This window comes from Physcomitrium patens, chromosome 8, assembly GCF_059467195.1.
Source record: "Physcomitrium patens ecotype Gransden chromosome 8, ASM5946719v1, whole genome shotgun sequence".
NCBI classification, from domain to species: domain Eukaryota; kingdom Viridiplantae; phylum Streptophyta; class Bryopsida; order Funariales; family Funariaceae; genus Physcomitrium; species Physcomitrium patens.
This window is the reverse complement of record NC_143417.1, coordinates 4,937,481-4,960,476: the sequence shown is the minus strand read 5'-3', so window position 1 is coordinate 4,960,476 and position 22,996 is coordinate 4,937,481. Positions and strand designations below refer to the sequence as shown.

The 22,996-nt window shown below is 37.3% G+C and overlaps 2 protein-coding genes and 1 pseudogene across 23 annotated transcripts; all 3 read left to right on the top strand.

Moving 5' to 3' along the window:
• The first annotated feature begins 2,570 nt into the window (after positions 1 to 2,570).
• On the top strand, positions 2,571 to 7,705 carry LOC112286040 (uncharacterized). Of its 21 annotated transcripts, none has more exons than XM_073535842.2 (11): positions 2,571 to 3,031; positions 3,628 to 3,833; positions 4,051 to 4,121; positions 4,340 to 4,539; positions 4,799 to 4,898; positions 5,097 to 5,179; positions 5,475 to 5,538; positions 5,815 to 5,929; positions 6,230 to 6,387; positions 6,700 to 6,827; positions 7,026 to 7,705. In XM_073535842.2, the coding sequence occupies exons 4-11, from the start codon at positions 4,439 to 4,441 to the stop codon at positions 7,081 to 7,083; spliced, it is 807 nt and encodes a 268-aa protein (XP_073391943.1). In that variant the 5' UTR covers positions 2,571 to 3,031; positions 3,628 to 3,833; positions 4,051 to 4,121; positions 4,340 to 4,438; the 3' UTR covers positions 7,084 to 7,705. The 21 variants fall into 21 exon arrangements, with proteins under 21 accessions (XP_073391943.1, XP_073391949.1, XP_090108520.1 ...); XM_073535848.2 differs by having other exon boundaries at positions 2,598 to 3,031; positions 4,421 to 4,539; XM_090252394.1 differs by having other exon boundaries at positions 2,607 to 3,146; positions 4,421 to 4,539.
• Positions 7,706 to 8,713: 1,008 nt separating this feature from the next.
• Positions 8,714 to 14,144, top strand: LOC112285309 (biotin carboxylase 1, chloroplastic). Its single transcript, XM_024526009.3, has 15 exons — positions 8,714 to 9,047; positions 9,396 to 9,775; positions 10,202 to 10,343; positions 10,570 to 10,668; positions 10,827 to 10,883; positions 11,180 to 11,251; positions 11,468 to 11,557; positions 11,682 to 11,741; positions 11,976 to 12,254; positions 12,390 to 12,471; positions 12,735 to 12,841; positions 12,934 to 13,009; positions 13,233 to 13,279; positions 13,497 to 13,559; positions 13,714 to 14,144. Exons 1-15 carry the CDS (start codon positions 9,015 to 9,017, stop codon positions 13,771 to 13,773), a joined length of 1,647 nt encoding a protein of 548 aa, XP_024381777.1. The 5' UTR covers positions 8,714 to 9,014; the 3' UTR covers positions 13,774 to 14,144.
• A 2,361-nt stretch (positions 14,145 to 16,505) lies between these two features.
• LOC112285434 (biotin carboxylase 2, chloroplastic-like) lies at positions 16,506 to 21,636 on the top strand (annotated as a pseudogene). Its single transcript, XR_016504424.1, has 15 exons — positions 16,506 to 16,665; positions 16,859 to 17,253; positions 17,927 to 18,068; positions 18,251 to 18,349; positions 18,461 to 18,517; positions 18,702 to 18,773; positions 18,995 to 19,084; positions 19,225 to 19,284; positions 19,486 to 19,760; positions 20,027 to 20,108; positions 20,273 to 20,379; positions 20,490 to 20,577; positions 20,843 to 20,886; positions 21,140 to 21,202; positions 21,346 to 21,636. The product of XR_016504424.1 is annotated as a biotin carboxylase 2, chloroplastic-like (transcript).
• The last annotated feature ends 1,360 nt before the right edge of the window (positions 21,637 to 22,996 follow it).

The following is a 22,996-nucleotide window of genomic DNA, read 5'->3' as shown; positions in this document are numbered from 1 at the left end:
CGACAGTTCGATCTACTAACCAATGTGTATGCACCAGCGGAGGCTAAAAATAGAGAAGTACCACAAATTGCGAAGAATTTTGTGGAAATGTTTTTAAGTCAAAAATCAATAAGGCACAGGAGAATTGACATGATGAATGTGGCCAGGAAGTGAAGAAACATAAAAATAATTAAATAATTAAATCTGTATTGTACTATGTATAAATGATGCATCCCACAACTTTCTAGCAGAAAAGTGGCACCTGCCGAAGACTAGAGAGCAAGAAATGAGAAATGGTTGTTGCTCCCTCCCTCCCTCCCTCCTGAACTTAACTTGTCACAAAAAAAACACTAGATGGGTGATGACACAAGCCAGGATTTATTTCAAAAATTAAACTGAATGTTTATTTACGCCATCTTCACTTAAACTGAATGTTTATTTATGCCATATTCGTTTCAGATGCTATTTCTATTTTTACATTTTTAGAGAATTTTTTAGAACGAGTCCAAAATTCTTATTAAAATCCGTACCCAGCACTTGCCAATATTCTTCTCTCAATAAAATTGGTTCACACCTCTTAATTAAATAATACCTTCCTTTTGCTACAAAATATCTATTTGCAATCTACACTGATGTGATTCTGTGGAAGAATCTTCAATTTCCATATTTGGTTTCTCACATGCATAATTTAATCATTTTTACCGAAATTTCCCTACTTTCTTGCACAATATCAATAAACCATCAAATTGTTACCAGTGTGTGTATATATATATATATATATATATATAAGAAGAAGAAGAAGAAGAACTATTCGCTAAAATAATTCAGTGATTGCCACAAAAGACTCTGTGGTACTTTTTATTAGATTAAATAAACAAAAATAATTAAATAAATCATAAGATTCAGAAGTTTCTATAATGATTTAGTCCGAAAACAGGAAAATTCAAATGTCACTAGAATGGATTGAAATCTAAAGAAAGAAATGGAAAAGATTAATTTTCAGACAGGATTGTATCATATTAAATATTATGAACAAATACATGGTCTCATGTACTTCCTGTAATTATACACACGTTTCACTTGTTACCATGCATACTTTCTGAAATCGAGATAAGTCAAGCACCCAACTTGATGAAAGAAATCAATAAGCAGAAGAAGAAGGCATGTGTAACAAATGTCAATATTTGATATGGATAATATGTCAAAAAGCAATACTCGAAATGCGTGCAGTGCCGAGAGCGTGGTTCCCAATGTTTTTCAACAAGGTGGCTTAAAGGTTTGATTTGAACAGCACCCCACAGAATAGAAAAGTAGGGCTCATGCTCATGGTGCAGCCTTTTCAGTCTTGGGAGCAACGACTTGCTGTTTTATCTTTCAGAGTTGGTTTAAAATTAACCAAGTTTTATTCAGGAAAAAATAAAAATAAAAATAAATCAACAATTCATACTGAAATCACACATCAGAACAATTTTATTATTAATGGATTTGTTTGATTCATCTTCAATCAGAAAAAGTCATATTACTGGCATTCAGAGTTTTGATATACTATTTTTCATGGCGCCTATAGCTCAGAAACAACTGAAACATAGTAATTTTATTTTTTAGAGTAGTAAATTCGACTTTAGCTACGTGTAGTGTTTTCACACAGGATTATTCTATTGAGGTCAATTTTATTTATTTGTTTATTATATTCAATGAAAATTCGTGGATAATTATTTCAGATATGTTCAATACTTGTATACATTATTTTTAGTTTATTTTTAATACAGCTTTTAACATTTTAAACTTGTGCACTGTACTTTTTAAGTTCCTCATGAGTGGTCTAATAACATTTAAAATTATGTTTACTTTCTAACTTATCTAAGAAATAATTAGCTTCATGCATTTGATGGCTGGTTATCAATATGTAAAAATATTGGAAATATTGTTTCTGAGCTAAAAAATACTACATCTACGTATAATAGAACTCATGTTGAATTCTTTGTTAAATGAACCGTGATATTTAATACATATGAACATATATATATATATATATATATATATATATATGTTGAGTTGATCACTTTTTTTGAGCATACAAAAAAACCTCCAGATATTTATTGAAATGAATGAATTAATCAATTCTAGTTTATTTTTAAATGAATGATTGCTGATTAATTTCAAACAACAACTTAAAGACTAATTGAAATAACACTAGATTTCACAATGTCGTTGACAATGAAAATGAAACTTTAAAATAACCACTATGAGTTAAACCTTTGATTTTGTTTCATGTGAAAGAATCATTGATGGAAGAATAAAGCTTATCTTTTTTCGCAGTACAAAGGACCTTTAGAGATACTCTATGTGAAGTGGAGAATTATTCGAAACCCATCAAAGAGCAATATTTTATTATTCTTTGCAAAGATGTTTTTAAAAGTGGCTTCAAGACCTCTACAAGAAGTATTGAAGCCACACTCTCATAAATAATTCAACGTAAAATGTCAAATGAATGCTCCCACATTTTCATTCATCCACACGACCATCCATCCATCCATCCGGACTTGTTGTCATCCAAATTCTTCAAACCCGAGAGTAACGCGCATGTGAGACGTACGCAAATACGTTTTTGTCGACATTTGCGCTATTCCCGTAACTTGAAATGGCAGATTCTTCGTCTGAATGTTGAAGCAGGTGTGTGCCAGTATTGGAATTTCAACCTCGAGGATTGCGCCTTTTCACTGCAGAATACAGAAATGCGAGTCCAAGCACTTTCAGGCTCAATAATCCGTGTGGCTGCTGCACCCTTCTTATCCTACAAGGAACGGCGAGGAGGAGAGGAGGGAATATGTTGCCAAAGAAAGATTAATTCCTGGTTTTATTCGTATTCACCGGCGCGTGTAAGCGGGAGGGCTCGCTTGCGATGAACTGACGAGTGGTGAGTTATCAGGCTGAGTGTTCGGAGGGCGTGGGAGAGAGGGAGAGAGAAAGGGAGTGGCGGTGCCAAGGGGGAGGAGTAACAGGGCGAGAACAAGCTTCGATGACATTGAAGAATGAGCTGTCGTTCTCTCAGGTACAGGGCTTCATTACTCGCGGCGGTTTGTGGAGACGCTGCATTTGAGTAGGACGTTTACTCTGGCATACTGAGTTGGATTGGTGCCGAAACGAGGTTTTGAGCGGGATTCATGGTGCGTCTTGCTTGTCGGGGGTTTTCTGTGTAAGGATGTGAAGTTTGGGAATCGGCTGTCCATCTTTGTCGAATTAACGGAATAATAATCCGTCGTGTAGCTTTTCTACATCTGATCCGTTTGAGTAAGCGCGTGTGAGATGAGGCGATATTAGAGGAACCAGACTATAACTGTCGCCAGTAGTGTTGAATCTTTATTGACATCGCCTCTGGTTTTATTTTTTGATTTTAATTATTTTAGTTTTTAGTTTTTAGTTTTTTAGTTTTTTAGTTTAGTTTAGTTTAGTTTTTTTTTTTTTTTTTTTTTTTTTTTTTTTTTTTTTTTCATTTTCATATTATTTTTAATATGAATGTTTCATATACATGTTACGCGCATTGTGATCGCTGCTCTGCACGCATGTAGAAATTATACACGCCAGTCTTTTCGTCAGTTTTAGGTTTCCGTAGATTGTTCCTTATTTAATGCTATGAATTTCTTGCAGGAACGCCTGGCATCGTAGCCCCTTTGCAGACTCTTTCTGTGGAAGAACACGGCAAGTTACAAGACGATTCGTGGATTGTTGACACATCACAGTTGCTTTTGCCTTCGTTACTTCCCGATCAGATTACTGTTGTACTTCAATGGTCTGTTGAGGAAGTGAATGTTTAGTTGCAGCATATTGTGCTGGCAGAGCCTAATCGATTGAAGGTAGTTCGTCTATGTTATAATCTCTGAAAGTCCCTGAATTGATTCAGATTAAAAATGTAAGAGTAGTGAGTTGATGCCACAGCACGCATTGAAAAAAAGGAGCAATGTTGACGATCGGCACGCACGGATTCCATGCTTCGAAAATTTGCTTTCAGATTCACCGCTGCACGCATTGCTTTTAGATTGAGTTTCTAATTAATCTGTGGTATTCAAACAGAGATTTCCGGCAAATTTACAAGTGAAGGGATTGATGGTTTGGGCCTACTAACCTTGCAACGAAGTCATCAGGCATGTGCTGTTATGACTGATCAAGATTGGCTCTTACTGAAGGTTTTTTTTTTTTTTTTTTTTTTTTTTTTTTTTTTAATAATGCCCAGTCAAACTCTGATATATAAGATTGTTGTCTGTTTGAGAAGACAATCATTGCATTTTGATAACTGAAGTTCAAGTTTACTAACTTCCTTTGGAGTCCTCTGTTATTGGTCAATTCTTCGATTCTAATGCAGGTGTATTATCTCCAATAAGTATCAGGCCAGTAGTTTACAGTAGTAGTTGGTTTTGACTTGAAGCAGCATTCGGTGTTACAGTTAGCCAGACGGTGGCTAATGACTCAAGGTGAACGCCCTCTGGTGTCTTGGCCAAATCACGTCAAGGTCAAAAGTACACCTAGCTGCACCACACCACCTGGGACACCGCAAAGTGCGAGGTATGGAAGTCGGTTACATGCAGTTATGGAATTTGTTAGCTTCTAATATATATATATATATATATATATATACATATATATATATATAAAACTTTCAATTGAACCTCAGTATATTTAGAAATCTTGCGCGTCCTTCTGTTTTGGCCTCATTCTTCACCTCTTGGCCTCTGGTTGTCCACTTCCCCGACTTTTCCAATCGTTCTCCACGATGATGGCTTTGTCCTGATGCTTTTTAGAAATGCGTATTGCTTGGAATCAGATCGGACAAAAGTTCATATTTCAAAGACAATTACGAAACATCATTTTCTCCTCTAAAACAATGGAAAATGCCAAGAATCCAGTGGGGAAAAGATGACCAGGTTAATTTTCCTGATGTAGCCGTGACCTTGATAATTGTTGTTCTTGATAACAAAACGGGGCAGCCACATTAAAGAGGCTAATGGTTAATCCTACTGGCTATTTGTTGATTATTGGTGATAAGATTTTCTTTTATTCCAATTTAGGATACTGTAACTTAAAAAATAACCTGAAATTCTGGTCTTTTGTGTTAATCTCAGGAAGAGGCTCTCGCAAGAGAAGTGCAGCATTTGCGCGGAGAAATCGTGGGTGCTGAAGAGAGGGAAAACTTACATCTCGCTCAGTATGTTTATAATTGCTTCGGTGGTTGCTACATATAGGCAAACTAATCAATAGCATGTTATTTCATGTAATTGTTTATAAGCTGTCGTAACTTATGTGTGACGATCTCCCGTATGAATCAAAATGAACCTGTTAGTTATGTCGAATTCAGAAATCTGCGTCAAGGGGTGATGTCCTGTGGTTGCATCCGAAATCAGCAGCCTTGTTAATAGATTGGAAAACTGGATTACATTTTTCATGCGAGATGTAGTCTTTGATACAAAACAATGTCACTTATGTTCGACATCTTTATGCAGATTGGATCATGTTGATGAAGTTCTACGGACCTCCCAGCTTTCCTGCTATCTCCACACACGGACAGTAAGTTCGCATAATAAGAAACCATATATGTTCAGGAGTTTATGTATTGAGTACATATTTATTTCAATTTGCGACCAAGAAAAATGGGCTTGAAGTTTATTATAGTTGTAATTGTAGTGAAAGTTAGTTCATGTATGCACTCATGTTTTTGAAAAAGAGCCACGTATGGTTGAAAATTGTACAGTTTCTCTTCATCCTATCAGACGTCTTAGAAGCGTGTACTGAGCAGAAAACTGGAAAGCATTTTTATGAAAAAAATATTGTGTTGTTTTGTAGAGATGGACAGCTTTGTCAATGGAAACATCTGTGGATGACACGGATGTTGATGACTGGTTGCTGCGCTTTGTTGTCATTCGCGGATCATCTATTTGCTTCTTCCTACGGGCAACAGGTTAACATCAGTCTCCTGCTTACGTGTTATTTCCTGCATGTTTTTGACAGAGGTGATTTGGTCACGTTTGAAAAAACAAAGTCTTGTCATATCATAATGCTCTTTGCGAGCCACTCGTCATGTTTTGGCAGGGCTTCAATGTTCATACACATTCTACTCATTAATAATCATATTGGAGATTTCGACATGTACTGAATCGCTACTAGTTCTTTCCTTGTTCAACTTTTTTCAGTAGTCATCATTTTGGTTTTAATCGAAGACGATATCGTTTTAAAATCTAATAAGACCTCATTGGTGCAGATTTAAGGCCGCAAGGAACAATTATGAGAAGTGAAATTGTGGATATTGGCATCATCCCAAACCATTTACATCATCAAGGCGATACTCGGTGGTCGGCATTCCACATCACCACTTGTCATGGCCTACGTCTGGAATGTTCATCACTTCTAAAGTTTCAGGTGTGTGAATTTGAAAAGTAATATTTCTGTACAAGAATATCATGCTATCCCGCATGTAGCATTTTATTTAACCGAACAACCAAATCAGTTGACATTAGCTTGAGTATACTATGCAGGGTTGTTGTACTTTGTGAAGAAGATTGATTTATGGATGGATGCTGGGTGATAATCCTAGCAGTCCGTTTCAAGCAGTAATTTTGTTGAACGCGATACAAGCGTTTTGTGTCCTTGTAGTGCCTCTTGAAGTGCCTTGCATTTTACTAGACATATTCTGTCATTGAGAAAGTCATGCATGGTGAGCTTTTTGTGTAGATCGATTGCTGGTTGTCAGTTATCAATGGGGGATATAACTATGGTGACCTTTTGAGAGAATGTTCACCTCATACAAAAGTAGGAGAGAAGGGCCTTCATTCTGCTGAATCAAATGCAACCCTTGAAAGGTTTAAATAGTTCCTTTGACGATTCTGCTCTTTGCACCTTTCCTCTTTTGGCATTTTGCAGACTTGTTTCATTGAGAAAGTGAATCTGTTGATCCTTTTTAATTGATGAGTTATTTAGTGAAAGCCTGGTAAGCTAGTGATTTAGATGAACACTAACACAATGAGGTGACTATTTGGACCTGTATGTATTTCTTTCAGGGAAGAAGACGCTCTTTTTGGAGAAGTTAATTTGCATGACGGAAATGCTATATGTTAGAGACGAACTTCGACGCAATACTCTATATCTGAGTTTGGTTGGGGGCTGTATTTCCTGAAGAATGGTGATGGAGAACGAATTTCGACAAATCTGAGCGTTTTTTTTTTTAGAAATGCGGTTCAGATTTTCACAGTCGGAGACCTTCCAAGCCTGGCGTTATGTATACATTTCGAAGTTATTCAAGATCTGTCGATACCACTTGTGAATCTGGTGCTAGTGCTTCTGTCCATTGTACAGCCAGCATCGGAAGATGATTGGCAGTATCTCCAGTATTTTCGAATCTTTACGAGTGCTGCACACGGAGAATGGTTCAGAAATCATGGACAACAGTACAAAATCTAGTGCTAATTCTTTTGATGAGTTTGCGCTTGATGTATTATAAGCGTCGTCAGTCAAGTACTTCGGCAGATTCTGTTGCAATGAGAAGCAATTACAGGGATAAAATTGCGATCTCATTTTTTGGATTTTTCAGTAGGCTTCGTTTTGGGATATGCCCCTTCATAGGAGTGAAAAAAAAGTTTCTTGTGATGAATAGTTATGTTATCGCTCTGTTAGTAGCCGTCATATTCCCCGTGTAAAATAGACTTGCTATGAAATATATTATCCACATTCAAGTGCAAAAGTTGTCTACTGGGATGAGTTTAGTTGGCTTGATCAAACAGTCGAGATGGCAGTGCCAATATGCTATTTTAGGATTGTTTTTTTACACACAAAATATTATTAGAAGCCGTGATAATTTTTCTTGAACTAACAGTCACTTTTCGAAAATATATATTTTTACATTTATGGTTATCAAAGTAACTTTGATAATAATGTTTATTGGGTTTGGAATTAAACTGATGTCATATAAACCTAATATTTAGTACCAAATTATTTTCAAGTATCTTATTTTTACTTTTTTTTTCAACCACTACTTTGTTTTATTTTATTTGCAATCTCAATGAATTTTATTTTTGAAGTAAATTCAATGAGATAATCCAGCACAGCTTTAAAGATTTGCTGTGTACAATTTTTTGATGACATTAAATTCTCAATCTCAACAACAAGGGAAAAGTTAAATAGTAAAAAAGATAAAAGAATTTTAGCAACAAGTGCTAACCTGTTCCTTATTTTTTATTTTTAAAACCAAAATTAATTCTATTCTACACATTAATTCATACAAAAACCCAAAATCAATAGACTTTTTTTATTTATTGTTTATTTTAATTTTTGACAACCCAACAGATTCAAGTGTTTTTAATATACCACAAACACAACATAAATCAAATGTTCTTTCTCATCACAAGATTATTTGACCCAATAATAATCACTCGTGCAAAATGCATGACTCACCCATAAACTTGCATCCAATTTCACTACATCACAAACAACTCGCAACAATTCCAATTATTCCAAAGAACACACGAAATTCAAAACCCTTAGTAGCTGGACATGGTGAAACCTTATAAAACCATGCAAAATCATGTGATGAAACAGACACAGAGTGACACAATACAGACACAAACAGTGGTGAGTAGAATGCAGTAGTTGCATGTGAAGGGGAACCGCCGAAGATTCAGTTTCCTCCGAAAAAGTAGATGCGAGTGAGTCAGGCCCCGACGTCGGAAATTGCGAGATGAGGCCAGCCCAGCGCCGCGCCGGAGCGTTGGTGGCGATGGCGATGGAGACTGGTGGGGTAGGGCAGGGAGGGGTGACGTCTGGCTGGCGCCGATTACCTCGAGGAGGAGAATCAGGACCACCTCGTTAGTATCGCCACTTCACTTCCTCACTTACTCCCTTCGCTTCGCTTCTCTCGAGTGTGTCGCCGTCTCGCTTGTTGATCCTCACTCTACTCCCACCTCGTCATCGCAGCTTGTTTTTCAGCTCTTCTTCTCTTCTTCATCCTTCCTTCCCTGTGTGTCCGCACCTCCATCGCCCGCATTGCTGCCCCCATGGAGGCCCTCCAGCAGCTCGCCTCCTCCACGGTTCGTCGCGCGCTTCGTTTCATTGTCCTTCGCGTCATGTTTTGAGCCTTGGTCTTGTGGTTTAGTTACTGTGGCGCGTTCAGACCGAGAAAGATCATTTGGGTAGCTGGTTTGTTTGTTTTTTTTGTTATTTTTTGTTTTTCTTCCCGCGATTTCTTTCGAATGGAGTTTGTATAGAGTTTTGAGAATTTGTTCTCGATGTGGCGTGCTAGTGATTAGAGACGTTTGATGTGTGTGTGAGAGAGTTTAGATGCTGTGATGGGTTAGTAGAGTTTAATGAGGATTAGTGATTGATGATCGTCAGGGGGTTTGAGGTGTTCATGTGGGTTGTTGGGTGGATTGCGGCAGCGCGCTCGTGGCATTGTCGCATCTGGAAATGGGGTGCAGCGTCAATGCAGTGGTCATGCTCCGGGTCTTTTGAGAGCTGCTAAGAAGAGCATGCGATGCAGCAGCGGTAGATTTCAGGCCGGTTCACTCTCCTTGGAGCATACCGTAGTTGCTGAGAAAAGGGGTAAATCGAAATCTCGCAATGGAGCTCTATCTGCAACTTGTGAAGGTGAAAAGATTTTGGTTGCGAACAGGGGTGAAATTGCAGTGCGTATTATTCGCACTGCTCATGAGATGGGCATTCCGTGCGTGGCCGTGCATTCTACGATTGATAGGCAAGCGCTGCACGTCCAGCTGGCCGATCAAGCTGTATGCATTGGCGAAGCTCCCAGTAGCCAATCGTGAGTGTGATCTTATCCTTCATTTCTGTATCATTTTATTTAGCTTGAGTCATCATGAATTTGATTGACTCGCGAGTGCAAAGTTTTGCTCTGCGTTCAATTACCTCTAGAACATATCTATGTCATGCTTTGGATTATGGCAGCTTTCCTCCAATTGCGTGATTGGCCTTCCCGTGCACTTTTGCCGCAATTTGCATCCATCGTCGTGGACCTTCAACTGCCCTTTTGTTGTAGCTCATTCACCAGCCATGGAAATGGGCTTGATAGAAGTAGATATGAAGTTATGAACGAATTAGACAATGGTCGACCGATCTGATGGAACACACTATCTTGTGTGGTGAAAGCGATTCATTTTTCGTCTTAGTAAGTGTGCTTGTGAACTTGGGTTGGCTGAGCCAAATTATGTGGTTTTTGTTGTATGGTTAGGTACCTTAACATTCCGAACATAATAACAGCAGCAATCACTCATAGGTGCACCATGTTGCATCCTGGTTACGGTTTCTTGGCGGAGAATGCGACCTTCGTGGATATGTGCAAGGACCACGGTCTCAATTTCATTGGCCCGAACGTGAGGAGCCTCCCTTAACTTTTTGAGTTGAATTTTGGTTTTTTTGATTCCATTGATGTATATTTTTTTCCTTGCTTAATTATGTTGATGGTTTCTGTAGCTTCTTCGCCGTCTGCAAGGATCTTGAGCCAATGGAATCTTGCATCTCGTGGGGTTTGTTATTTTTACACATCGCTTCAGAATTTTGACCGAATCCTGATCTTGAATGAGTTTTTACCGCCCGCAGTCAGATAGTATCCGCGTTATGGGGGATAAGGCAACAGCTCGAGAGACAATGAAATCAGCTGGAGTACCTACTGTCCCAGGCAGCGAGGGTCTTATTCAGGTGATATGATTGTCTCATGATGGGTTCCTATGTTGGTGCTTCGTTCTAAATTGTGCATTATGGATTGATAATGAGTCAGGACAGACTGGTATATGGGGACGCATTACAGTCTTGGACATGTAACCATCACGCTGACTCAAATGTTTTCTGCTTTATAGACCACGGAGGAAGCAGTGCGATTAGCCCACGAGATTGGCTTCCCAGTCATGATCAAGGTATGTTTATCCTTTTTTATCTGCGCTTCATATCTTAAAGACACAACTTCACAATTGTACTTTTATGTATTCCTAGTATGTATTTTCATCCATGGTTGCATTTTAGTGCAAATGCTGATCTGGTCTTGCATTCTCAGTACAAGTCTGAGCAATTTTTTGACTTCTACCTATTTAATTTATCAGCTTAATTTAACTTCAAATAATATGGCTCATGCCCTTCCGGACTGTTCTTCCACTTCTTTAGTATTCCCGATTCTAGTCAACAATGCCCCCCTTTTTCACGTCCTGTGATGTAGGCAACGGCTGGAGGTGGTGGTCGTGGAATGAGACTTGCAAATGAGCCTGGAGAGTTTGTAAAGCTTTTGCAGGTATTTTATATCTACTTTCCAAGAATTTGAAAGAAAATATCGATGCTAAACTCTGTAATCTTGTCTGGTTTGCGCTTGCTGTATACTAATTGTGTACTGTGTCGAGGAGTAATTTTGACTTGACACGATTTTGACCAGGTTTTGGCGGTCTGAGGGTGGAAGTGCTTGCAAATGACGATGAGATCCCCTAATTTTTTTTGTTTCTTTTGTGTGCAGCAAGCCAGGAGTGAAGCAGGGGCTGCTTTTGGAAATGATGGTGTGTATCTTGAGAGATATATCCAGAACCCCAGGCACATTGAATTTCAGGTATGATTGTCTTGCTGATGTGTGATGTATGTACTGATTTTCTACACTGTTTTGGACAATAAGCACGTTATCACTAGAATTGTGGTTCTCTTATTTGAGATGTTGCACCGGATTGGTATTGTAGGTTTTGGCCGACAAACATGGAAACGTGGTTCATTTTGGCGAACGTGATTGCAGTATTCAGGTAAATGACGATGTGTGGAACAGCTTGCTGATATTCTTTCTTGAGCTAGAAATGAGTTCTGAGCTTTACGAAGATTCTTAAGCTATCCATCATATTGACATAAAAAGTTCCTCAGAGCAATAAGACGAAGCAATATTATTGCAGCTTAGTTTGGTAAAGTTTCACACACTGTTTTATCAGTGAGATGTGTTGCTGACTATGCAAATGGAATCACCTCTTTTCTTGTGACGACAGAGAAGAAACCAAAAGCTCTTGGAAGAAGCCCCTTCTCCCGCCCTAACCCCTGAGTTGCGTAAAGCAATGGGTGATGCTGCCGTGGCTGCTACTGCCTCTATTGGATATATTGGAGTTGGTACAGTTGAGTTTCTACTTGATGAGGGTGGCAATTTCTACTTCATGGAGATGAACACGCGTATTCAAGTGGAGCATCCTGTGACAGAAATGATTTATGCTGTTGATCTGATCGAGGAGCAAATTCGGGCAGCATTGGGAGAAAAGCTACGATTCACTCAGGTTAGAGGATTGAAGTATTCTTTTGTAGCTCAGATTTAGAATTGTTTTTCTTTCACTTCATAGTTCTGTAAGTCCATAAACCGTTTTTGTGGAAATGATTTCATCGGCGTGTGGTTTTGCTTCCTGGCTTTGAAGGACGATATTGTATTGAGGGGACATTCTATTGAGTGTCGTATCAACGCAGAGGATGCTTTCCAAGGCTTCCGCCCCGGACCAGGTTAGAGCAATTACTTATTAACTAGATTGACTCCATACGCTGCTGTTTTGATTTGTTACATGCACATGTTTTGATTTGTTATTAAACATGACCTTCGAGGATCACAAAGGTGGCTAATGTTTTCTGGTCAGGAATTGTTGGATATATGCATTTGATATGAAAGAAATGTGAATGGATAAGAGATCTTAATGCAATATTGCTACCTTTGCGTGCCTCATGTTGATATGAGCTAATTGCTGACGTGACCTTTGTTCCAAGTGCAGGTCGTATTACTGGCTATTTGCCTCCTGGTGGCCCATTTGTGAGGATGGACAGCCACATCTATACAGACTACGTGGTGCCTCCCAGTTATGATTCGTTACTTGGAAAGGTCTGTCTTCCACTCTCCTCTTTCTTTTTGTTCTATTCATATGCTTCTGGCACTTCTGTCACAGGGATTATTGAATTGGGTTGTGTTTGCAGCTAATTGTTTGGGGTCCAACAAGGGAGAGAGCTATTGAAAGGATGAAGCGGGCTCTGAATGACACAATTATCACAGGTACAGTCATTCATCTTTATGATGTCCCAATTGCAACGTTTTAATGATGCCGTTCGTCCTGAGGTCATACTCCTGAAAGAGATACTTCTCGCATCGATGAGTTATCTGACCAGCACTTGTTGTATCACGCTTTGAATCTCTTGTATTAAACCTGATCTTAAGCTTTATGCTGAGTGACGATTATGGTCGAAAACTAAATTTCTCATTTGTGGAGTTGTGTTAGGCATACCTACTACTCTTGATTATCACAAGCTGATCTTAGACATCCAGGTTAGTCTTCATACCCATAGTTTCAGCGTTGCTACAACACTGTTGCGAGTCCTTTGCACTCTACGGATTGCAGTCAAACTTTTTGGATTTCACTTCGAGATCGACTACTCTTCTGTTTCAAGTTCTGAATGCTGTGTATCAATTAATGTGGTCTCTCTGGTCATACACTACTGGTGCTCCTTCCGTACTTGATACTTAGAACGCTTTTGTATTTCAGGACTTCAAGGATGGCAAAGTAGACACAGCCTTTATCCCTAAACATGAGGAAGACCTCCAAGCTGTAAGTGAGCATATGTCAGCAATAATAACACAATGTACCCTATCGGCGATGAAATCAGAAATTTATTGACTAAAAATTATGTATATATATATATATATATTTCTTCTCTTCTCAATATTCTGCGGTGCTCATCCAGTTTGTTTGTATTTTGCAGCCACCATCACTTCTACAATCGTCAGCACCTGTTAAGGAAATATTAAAAGCTGCTGCATAAGCTGCTTGATGCTGCATTCTAGACTTGGAATTGTCAGCTTGCGGGATCGTGAGTATTGATTTAGGTGAGGCTTGTTGCATAGCTCAGCCACATATAGTTAGATCATTTAGAAGTGCAGTCCATGAACTCGACAGTGACACCAGGATAAAGGTACACATTTATCAATATGTAGTCTGCAACATTATTTCTGTAGCCTCAGTTGGGGTTTAATGGCATAATTTTTTTCTTCTCCTTCTCGTGCTTTTTAGACAGGTTGTTAGTACAAGTGTAGTATTAGTCCACCATTGGATGAAAGATTTGTAGGAATTCGACCCAAGACCTTTGTGATCAAAAATGTAAGATCTATTTGAAAGCTCAGTTTTTTGATGCTACACTTCTGTGCACACCGTGTGTGGTCTTCTAATTTCTTAATATACTGCTCGTAGAGTTTATTCTATAATATGTAATGTTCATTTACAAACTACAAGGTCTTGAAAAGGTTACAAAAAATATTTCAACCAAATTTTTGTTAAGTCTGAATTCGCATAATCAATTTTAAGTCCAATGAAGTAATAATTCAAATAATATTATTTCAATACTATTATTTCAAATAATGATATTTTGGTCCAATCAAGTAATATTTCAATTAACAAGTGTTATTTAAATATCAACCATTTGCAATCATATCACATTAAGCACTATCATTTTTATTCTTCTAAATTTTTTCTTTCAAAAAAAAAGAAAAGAAAAAAACTTAATGATTAATTACTTGCTAATAGCGTTTCTTATGAGTGTTAAAATGATATAGAAAGATTTAACAAAAGGATTATACATTTCTTTTTTTCATGTTTATTTTAATTTTTACTTCTATTTATTGTGATAAAATCTAAAATTAGATTTACAGAAACTATTATTTATGTTCTAAAAAGACATGATATTTTGCATGTATGATGCAAAAAATATCCTTGTTATTTTTCTAACAACATGGATTTTTAGAATCTTTTTATCTAATAAATTACTCATTTAGATTATAGATTGCCTCTTACTTAGTTTTTTTGTACAACAACATGCTATAAGATGTAAGTAAATATTAGGATTTTAAATAGTTATTTAATAAATTTAAGATGTAAACAAATAAATAAAAAAAATTAGTTTATCTATGATAATTTCCTTTTTTGCCTTACAAATAAATGTGGATGTCGTGTCTAATTAACTTTTTGGCTTTCTAACAAACTATAGCTTATGGGATTCATATTATTATACTTTTAAGCATGTTTCTCTCTCTCTCTATAAATATATATATAATATAAAAAATCAAGGATATTTAAAATAATAATTTATGATAAATTTTTATTTAGGAATATCTGTAAATAGAAATTTAATCATATCAAACCTCCAAACCTTAATTATATGAATTTAATTATGTTCTGCTTTAGTTTAGATGAAAATTAACCAATAAACTTTTATTGTAGTAGAACAAGCTCTCCTTCTCCTTCTCCCTTTCTTCTATCATTTGTACACTATTTAAAAAAATAGGTAGAACTATCTGCCGTATGCATTTAGGAAGATAGTTCTACCTAATTGAGTCCTTAACAATTAATCTGATTGAATAAAGGAAATTGGTTTTATTTTGGTTATTTTTTACAATTATGGCATTGTTGCCAATTTTGAAGGAAAAAAATCGTTTCTTTTATTTATTTATTTATTCTTTTATTCAAGAAAATGATATTTTGTAAAATTTAAAATTATTTGACAAGAAATGGATATATTTTTAAATCAGCAATTCATGCTTAAACAAACTGCTTACAATCAAATGATTATTCATGATCTACACTCTGCACCCTAAAATTATTGGATTTTAAGCAAACATTGTTTAGTGTAACATTCTAGCCAAAACACAATCTAGTTTATATAATTCAACCCCATATGACAAACACTTTTTTTAATTTTAATTTTAATTTTTTTTACATAAAATTACCTAAAAAAAAATTTCCGAAATACAAACTAACTATCTGAAAAAACTCATCTAAAACACTTTTTGGATAAAACTATTTGGGTCATCCTCACTGACTTGACAATAAAAACCTATTGGATAAGAACCCAGAAAGAGCAAAAAAGGCCACCAAGTAAGCAAATGTAACTCTTAAATAGATCTGATAAAACGTGGGTAATAAACAACACTTCCTACAACACTCTAGTATGATTAGTTAAGGTCGAGTAAGTCCACCGGTTTTCTTTGATAGCAACGGGATAAACCACGTTCACTTCCCAAAAAACTAAAGAAAAAAAAGAAAAAAGAAACAGTAGGAAAACTACCTTTGTCAGCGTCTCCAGAAGCTCAAAATGGACACGATTCAGCGACGAAGTTGGACAGAAAATCGAAGTCACGTCATGAAGTTCACTACCGCAGGTGATCGCAAAATCGAAATTAGAGCGATTCCGAATAAAGCACATAAAAAAAAGCATCAAGGGTATCACGACAACTGCCATCTTCAATATGAGAATGACGATGGAATTCATTAGAAAGCAGACATGAACGTCGATCATGTGGAAGCGAATCCAACGCACGCCGTCTTCTTCTTCTTCTTCTTCTCAAGAGCAGTGAGTGGATTTCCGCAAGTAAGCGCGACCCGGGTCGGAAGGGATAGAATTCGGGAGCGGATAAAGTTTTCCCCGCATTGTCCAACCAGCTCGGCAAAGCTCGCTGCATTTCATGAGCAGCTGATGAGGACGAGATTTGTCGTTATCGCGGCTTGATCAGAGTCTAAGTTTTGCTTTTCTGAAGTGGAGTGGGAGTGTGTGTTTTCATTGCTCACTCTGTGTTGAGCACAGTAGCTCCATTGCATTGACAGCATTTGATAACGGTTGTTACTGGTGGTTATGGAGGCTCTCCAGCAGCTAGCGTCTTGCTCGGTACTGTCATTTGCTTGTGAATCCTTTCTGTTTCTGATTTGCTGTATTTTATGGCAGTTGGGTTTAGTGTTGGAGGTTTTAGCGGATTTGCTATGAGAAATGTGTGAGAGAGAGAGAGAGAGAGAGAGAGGTTTCAGGAAGATGGGTTTAAGGTTTCGGAGATTGTTGGGGGATGGGGATGTGTTTGTTGCAGCGGCCTTGTGGTGTAGCGATTGCTGGGGAAGGGGTGCGGGGACAATGTGGTGCTGGGTCTGCGACGCTCCTGGGTGCCCCGAAGCAGGGACTTCGGTGTAGCATTGGTAGCTTTCGAACTGGGTCCCTTGCATTGAAGCATGCCGTGGAGAAGAGTGTTATGGTTGCTGGGAATGGGCGTGGATCGAAGGCGCACAATGGGGCTCTGTCCGCATCTTGTCAAGTTGAGAAGATTTTGGTTGCGAACAGGGGCGAAATCGCAGTGCGTGTTATCCGCACTGCACATGAGATGGGCATTCCGTGCGTTGCCGTGCACTCTACGATTGATAGACAGGCGCTACATGTCCAATTGGCCGACGAGGCTGTATGCATCGGTGAAGCTCCCAGCAGTCAGTCGTGAGTATTCTTTTCCTCAAATTTCTGATTGGTGTAACCACTGCATACCTGGTAGTCGCATTTGTTTTCTCTGTGTAGCAATGGCTGTGAGAGTTCAATGTCGAGGCTCAGCCGGATTTGGCTATAAAATCCGATAACTCGGGGGTAGATGTCGTTAAACCGCGGAAATATTGCAGAAAACCACTTAGATCGATTTGTTGAAGTCTACCAGTACTACCGATAATGGAATTTAGTGGTATTTTAGTGATTGTGATAGGGAGAATGTGACATTATTGTAACCCTGTCTATCCTGGTTTTTCAATTCTGTTTAATTCAAGCTTGGGAGTTCCTATTTTTATTGCTATTGTGGAATTTTTGTCATAAAAGTCTTTTAGTAGTTCTTCATTGCCTACACTTTGACCTCTGTAGCGCAGTAATGGATGGCTCTAGTGAGTGGAAGTTCTTTTCTTCCTTTCTCACAGCCTTACACCTCGGTACTCTCAGTGTTTGTATAAGCAGTGTTGTCAATTAGGAGCATATCCTGATTTTAATCCCCGACATCCCTCTCAGCTGCTCTGGTTTTAGTTGCTCGACTTGCAATCCCTGATTATTGTGAATATTTGTAATGGCCTTGTAATGATATTCGTAACAGTCTCGTTTTTTTTTTTTTTTTTTTTTTTTTTTAATCTGGCAGGTATCTCAACGTGCCCAACATCGTGTCGTCAGCAATTAGTCATGGGTGTACAATGTTACACCCCGGATATGGCTTCTTGGCAGAGAACGCAACCTTCGTGGACATTTGCAAAGATCATGGTTTAAACTTCATCGGCCCAAATGTAAGTAGCTATGATGAATTCTTCACATCTTTCACCTTCCTGAAATGTGGGTGGTGCTGTGGTTTTAGCTCTATTTGGTTTTATAAAATAACTTTGGTCAATGTGAAAATTAAATGAGACAAGTTAGTGCGAAAGTGAAACGGAATCGGAGCAGTGATGAAATAACACTACGTCATCCATAGTCAGACAGCATCCGCGTAATGGGAGATAAGGCAACTGCAAGGGAGACGATGAAAAGGGCTGGCGTACCAACGGTTCCAGGCAGTGCAGGGTTGATTGAGGTAAGGAATAGTAACGCTTTTCACTTTATGAACTCGTGTTGGCTTGGCTTCTCTTTTCCTATTTTCGCACTGCGCAGTTCACTGGAAACTTTGGGTTTGGTTGGTTAACAGACAACGGAGGAAGCGGTGCGGCTGGCTGCAGAGATTGGTTTTCCTGTTATGATAAAGGTACATATTGTGATCACTACCATGCATGTCGTCTGGTAGGTGTCTACCTGCAAAATGCTTTAAGGGATGCATAGACGTTTGTGCAAGGCTATAAATTGGCGCTCTTTCTGAAGTTCAATTCTGCATTTGAAGGAGATTGGAGTATTCGGTGAGAGTTCTAAAACCCTCTCTGGGTGTGTGTCAGGCTACAGCGGGAGGCGGTGGCCGTGGAATGCGTCTTGCGAATGAGCCAGAAGAATTTGTGAAACTTCTTCAGGTACTCATTCTCGTACAATGATTTTTTTGTTTTAGAAAGCACACTATTCTCACACCATCACTGGTGTGCAGTTTCTTGTTTAAGAGTCCAATCCGTCCAGACCTGAGACGGAGGAGCAAATTATCATCAGTACCAGACTACCTAAGAGTATAAAACAGGATGTTACTGTCCCAAGTGTATCTCACAGCGATTGAGTTTCGTAATTTTTTATTCCTCCACAGCAAGCTCGGAGCGAGGCTGGGGCTGCTTTTGGCAATGACGGCGTGTATCTTGAGAGATACATCAAAAACCCTAGGCATATAGAATTCCAGGTATAACTACCAGCTAGATTTCAGCTGCATGAACTTGTGACTTGGATTCTGCTTTTCTATTTGCCAACTTGTAATGACTTGAAGCGAGTATATGAATTGTACTCTTCTGATGTGAATTATGATACAAATTTGCTTGGCAGGTTTTAGCAGATAAGTATGGGAATATTGTCCATTTTGGGGAACGTGACTGCAGTATTCAGGTAATCTCCGTATACGTGCTGCACTTCATTGAAACGCTGCTAATTCTTAGGATTAGTGAGCCATTGTGTCATGTACTCGCGGGCGTGAGGCACGAATTATGAAATGAATTCTTTTCAACAAGTTCATCATGTTTTTCTACACATGGAAAGCATTGAGTTTGCATTCTGTAGTAGGACTAAGCTGTGTCTATCTCCTGACAGAGAAGAAACCAAAAACTTTTGGAAGAGGCTCCTTCGCCTGCTCTCACGCCTGACCTGCGAAAAGCAATGGGAGATGCCGCTGTGGCAGCTGCTGCCTCCATTGGGTATGAGTTGGAACAATTGAATTTTTGCTTGATGAGAGTGGTGAGTTCTACTTCATGGAGATGAATACTCGAATTCAGGTGGAGCACCCAGTTACAGAGATGATATATGCTGTTGATCTTATTGAGGAGCAGATCCGAGTGGCTCTAGGGGAGAAGCTCCGCTACACTCAGGTACTGCTTGGAATCATGGGAAGTTCGCATGAAACTGGCTGAAGCTGCGACATTAATTTCTGCTGTCATGAACTTACGGGATTTGTGTGTTACGTAATAAGTTGCTTTGTTTTCAGATGTTAATGTTCATTGGGGCTGTTAACTGTTCAGATTCAATGCTATTTTCTCTCATTAATAATATTAATAATAATTACATTTTTTTGGATTTTTTATACGCTTTTACCCAATTACAGCTAACGAGAGTTCTATGCTTTGTTGCTTTTAAGGATGAGATTGTATTGAGCGGCCACTCAATTGAATGCCGTATCAACGCCGAAGATGCTTTTCAAGGCTTCCGTCCTGGGCCAGGTTTAATTCAATCTAATGCATAATATTGCAGCATGTTTGTCGAAATATCCTTCTCGGGATTCAACTTCTTGAGCCATTCTACCTTGTTCTGATTACTTCTTGTTTTCCAATTTTCAGCAATGTTTTTCACTATCTTCTATTTACAAATGGCTCACAAAATTCAGGCCGTATTACTGGATACTTGCCACCTGGTGGTCCTTTTGTAAGAATGGACAGCCACATCTATACAGACTACATTGTTCCTCCCAGTTATGATTCTTTGCTTGGAAAGGTATTTCATCTTCCATCAAAAGCCACCAAGTCTGTGTTCTCAATCCAACTACCTCATGACTATGTTCGGCATCTTTGAAATGAGAATGTCATTGAATCTGTTGCATGCAGCTGATTGTTTGGGCACCAACAAGGGAGAGGGCGATTGAAAGGATGAAGCGGGCTTTGACTGATACAATCATCACTGATACGTCAGGAAAATCTCGTGACCCACAGCCTTGACGTAAAAAGACTGCAATACTCTTCCTGTCTAGGGTCCTCCAGACTTTAAAATCTTCGTGTTTTGAAAATGTGTACATATATAGAAAGTGTCACCAAAAGTCTGCAAGCTACTCAAACCAGTGCATCTATAGTATCTAGTAAGATTGAGACAATGGTGCTTCAGAAAATTTGGATTCTTTTTGCAGCTCTTGACTGGGTTGTTGATACGACTTAATGAGGCCTTTCTGTTATTTTCGCAGGAATTCCAACCACTCTTGATTACCACAAGCTTATTCTAGATATCCAGGTTCTTTTCCCGTCACAATCGTTTACGGCTTATTCACATGTGTTGTAGGAGTGCAAGTATCGTGATTCAGGGTTTGAGCTTTGTGTAGGTTTTTGCGTATAGCATCAGCTTACACAACATTTTAGTGTCATAGTATTCTGTGTTGAATTCACATTCAAACTCCACGTTCTTTCATCATGAATGATATCATTTTTGACTTATTCAAATGTTCCAACAATTACAGACTTTTCTTCTTACTGCAATGATTTTTCAGGACTTCAAAGACGGCAAAGTAGACACAGCCTTCATTCCCAAACATGAGGAGGAACTCCAAGCTGTGAGTGCTCTCTTATTACGGTTTCGTATTATTCAAAATGGCTACCGTATAGACGTTTTAACTAAGCAATGAATCGCAACTGGGTTTTACATTCATGTAGTTTTGAAACTTGACTAACATGCCATAATTTTCTTTTGTTGCAGCCTGTGGAATTCACTCAGTCATAATCACCAACCATGGAGACAAACAAAGTAGCTGCTTAGGTTACTTTGAGTTGCCGATTTCTGACACGGGTTCGTAGTAATTGCACGACAATCAGTAAAGGTATATAACAGAACTGCACTGGTGATTCTTTTGGGTACCTGTTTCACTCAGAAGATCAGGTATTCTGAGTGAAACCAAGAGATTCGTAAGTAGTTCAAAAGAACCAAAATGGTCTTTGATATGTATTGTAAGAAATAAACTTTAATACTTAGCATGGGGTGATGATTAAATATTCTGAAAAGTTGATTTTTTAATAAAAAGGTGAAGAAACATGTGGTGGTTTTGAATTAAAATAATTAAAAAAAATTATGTACAATTGAATTAAATATTTATGCATGATTTTGATTTCATTATGTGATTCCTGAAATATATGCAAAAACTAAAAATTATAAATATATATATATATATATATATATATATATTTATAAAATTAAAGTCACAAACCTTGTTATAATTTGTAATATATATTTATATTACTCAAATAAATAGTTGTAAATAAAAATAGTTAAAAATAGGAAAAAATATATCAAATAAATAAGAAATATTATGTCACTAAAGGAGCTTTTTAAATACAAATAAGATCCATAGATTCTTTTAAATGTGCCAAATGGATATGAAAACTTCTCTTAGAAGTTTATTATCTTTAAAAGCTACTAAAAAAAGATCTTACACAGTTTACAATTTGTTTATTAGCTTTGTAGTCCTTAAGAAGTTTTAAAGTATCTTTTTTAGTAGCTAGAATATAAAGAAGTAATACTAAGGTTCTTTTTATTTATATCAATTTCTTTCTTGTATTCTAGTTTTTGTTAAAGAATTTGTAATTTCTTTGTATATAATAATAGCTATTTTAGTTCTTACCTATATATATATATATATATATATATATATATATTTTAGATATATATTGTCATGAGCATCAATATTAACATTAGTAATTTGAAGAAGAAGATAAATTAGGTAGAAGTAAAAATAACTAAATTTAATAATATCTTATGGAGAAGCTCTTTTAAAGTATTACAGAGATAAGAGTGATGCCTTCTTTACTATTGGCAATGCTATTATATAACATAAATTATTGTTTGAGAATGCTTTGGGCACCTAATTGTGGAAGGTAAATAAAAAATATAACAATAAGATTTTACCAAGTCTAATAGAGTCTTAGATAAACTCTAAGTAATCCTTAACAACTCTAATCAAACTTTAATCAATCAAAAAAATTACTTTTTTAAAATTTTAAAATTAAAATTTTAAAAAAGTAATAAAAAATCCTAACAAAATAACAATAATCTTAAATAAATACTAAAAATATAAATATTTAAAGAAATGATAAATAATTCTTAATTTTTTAAAATAAAAATATTTCTAAAAAAATACTAAAAATTAAAATTCTAAATAAATCCTAAATAAATCCTAATCAAATTGAATATCTTAATTAAATTTTAATCAAGTCTTAAATCTTAACTAAATCCTAATCAAATCTTAATTAAATCCTAATAAAATCGTTGTTTATTATTTTGCTACTACAAATTATTTTTTTAAATCTATTAAATCTATGGAAAATATTTTAGGAAAGTATCTTGGATGATTTCA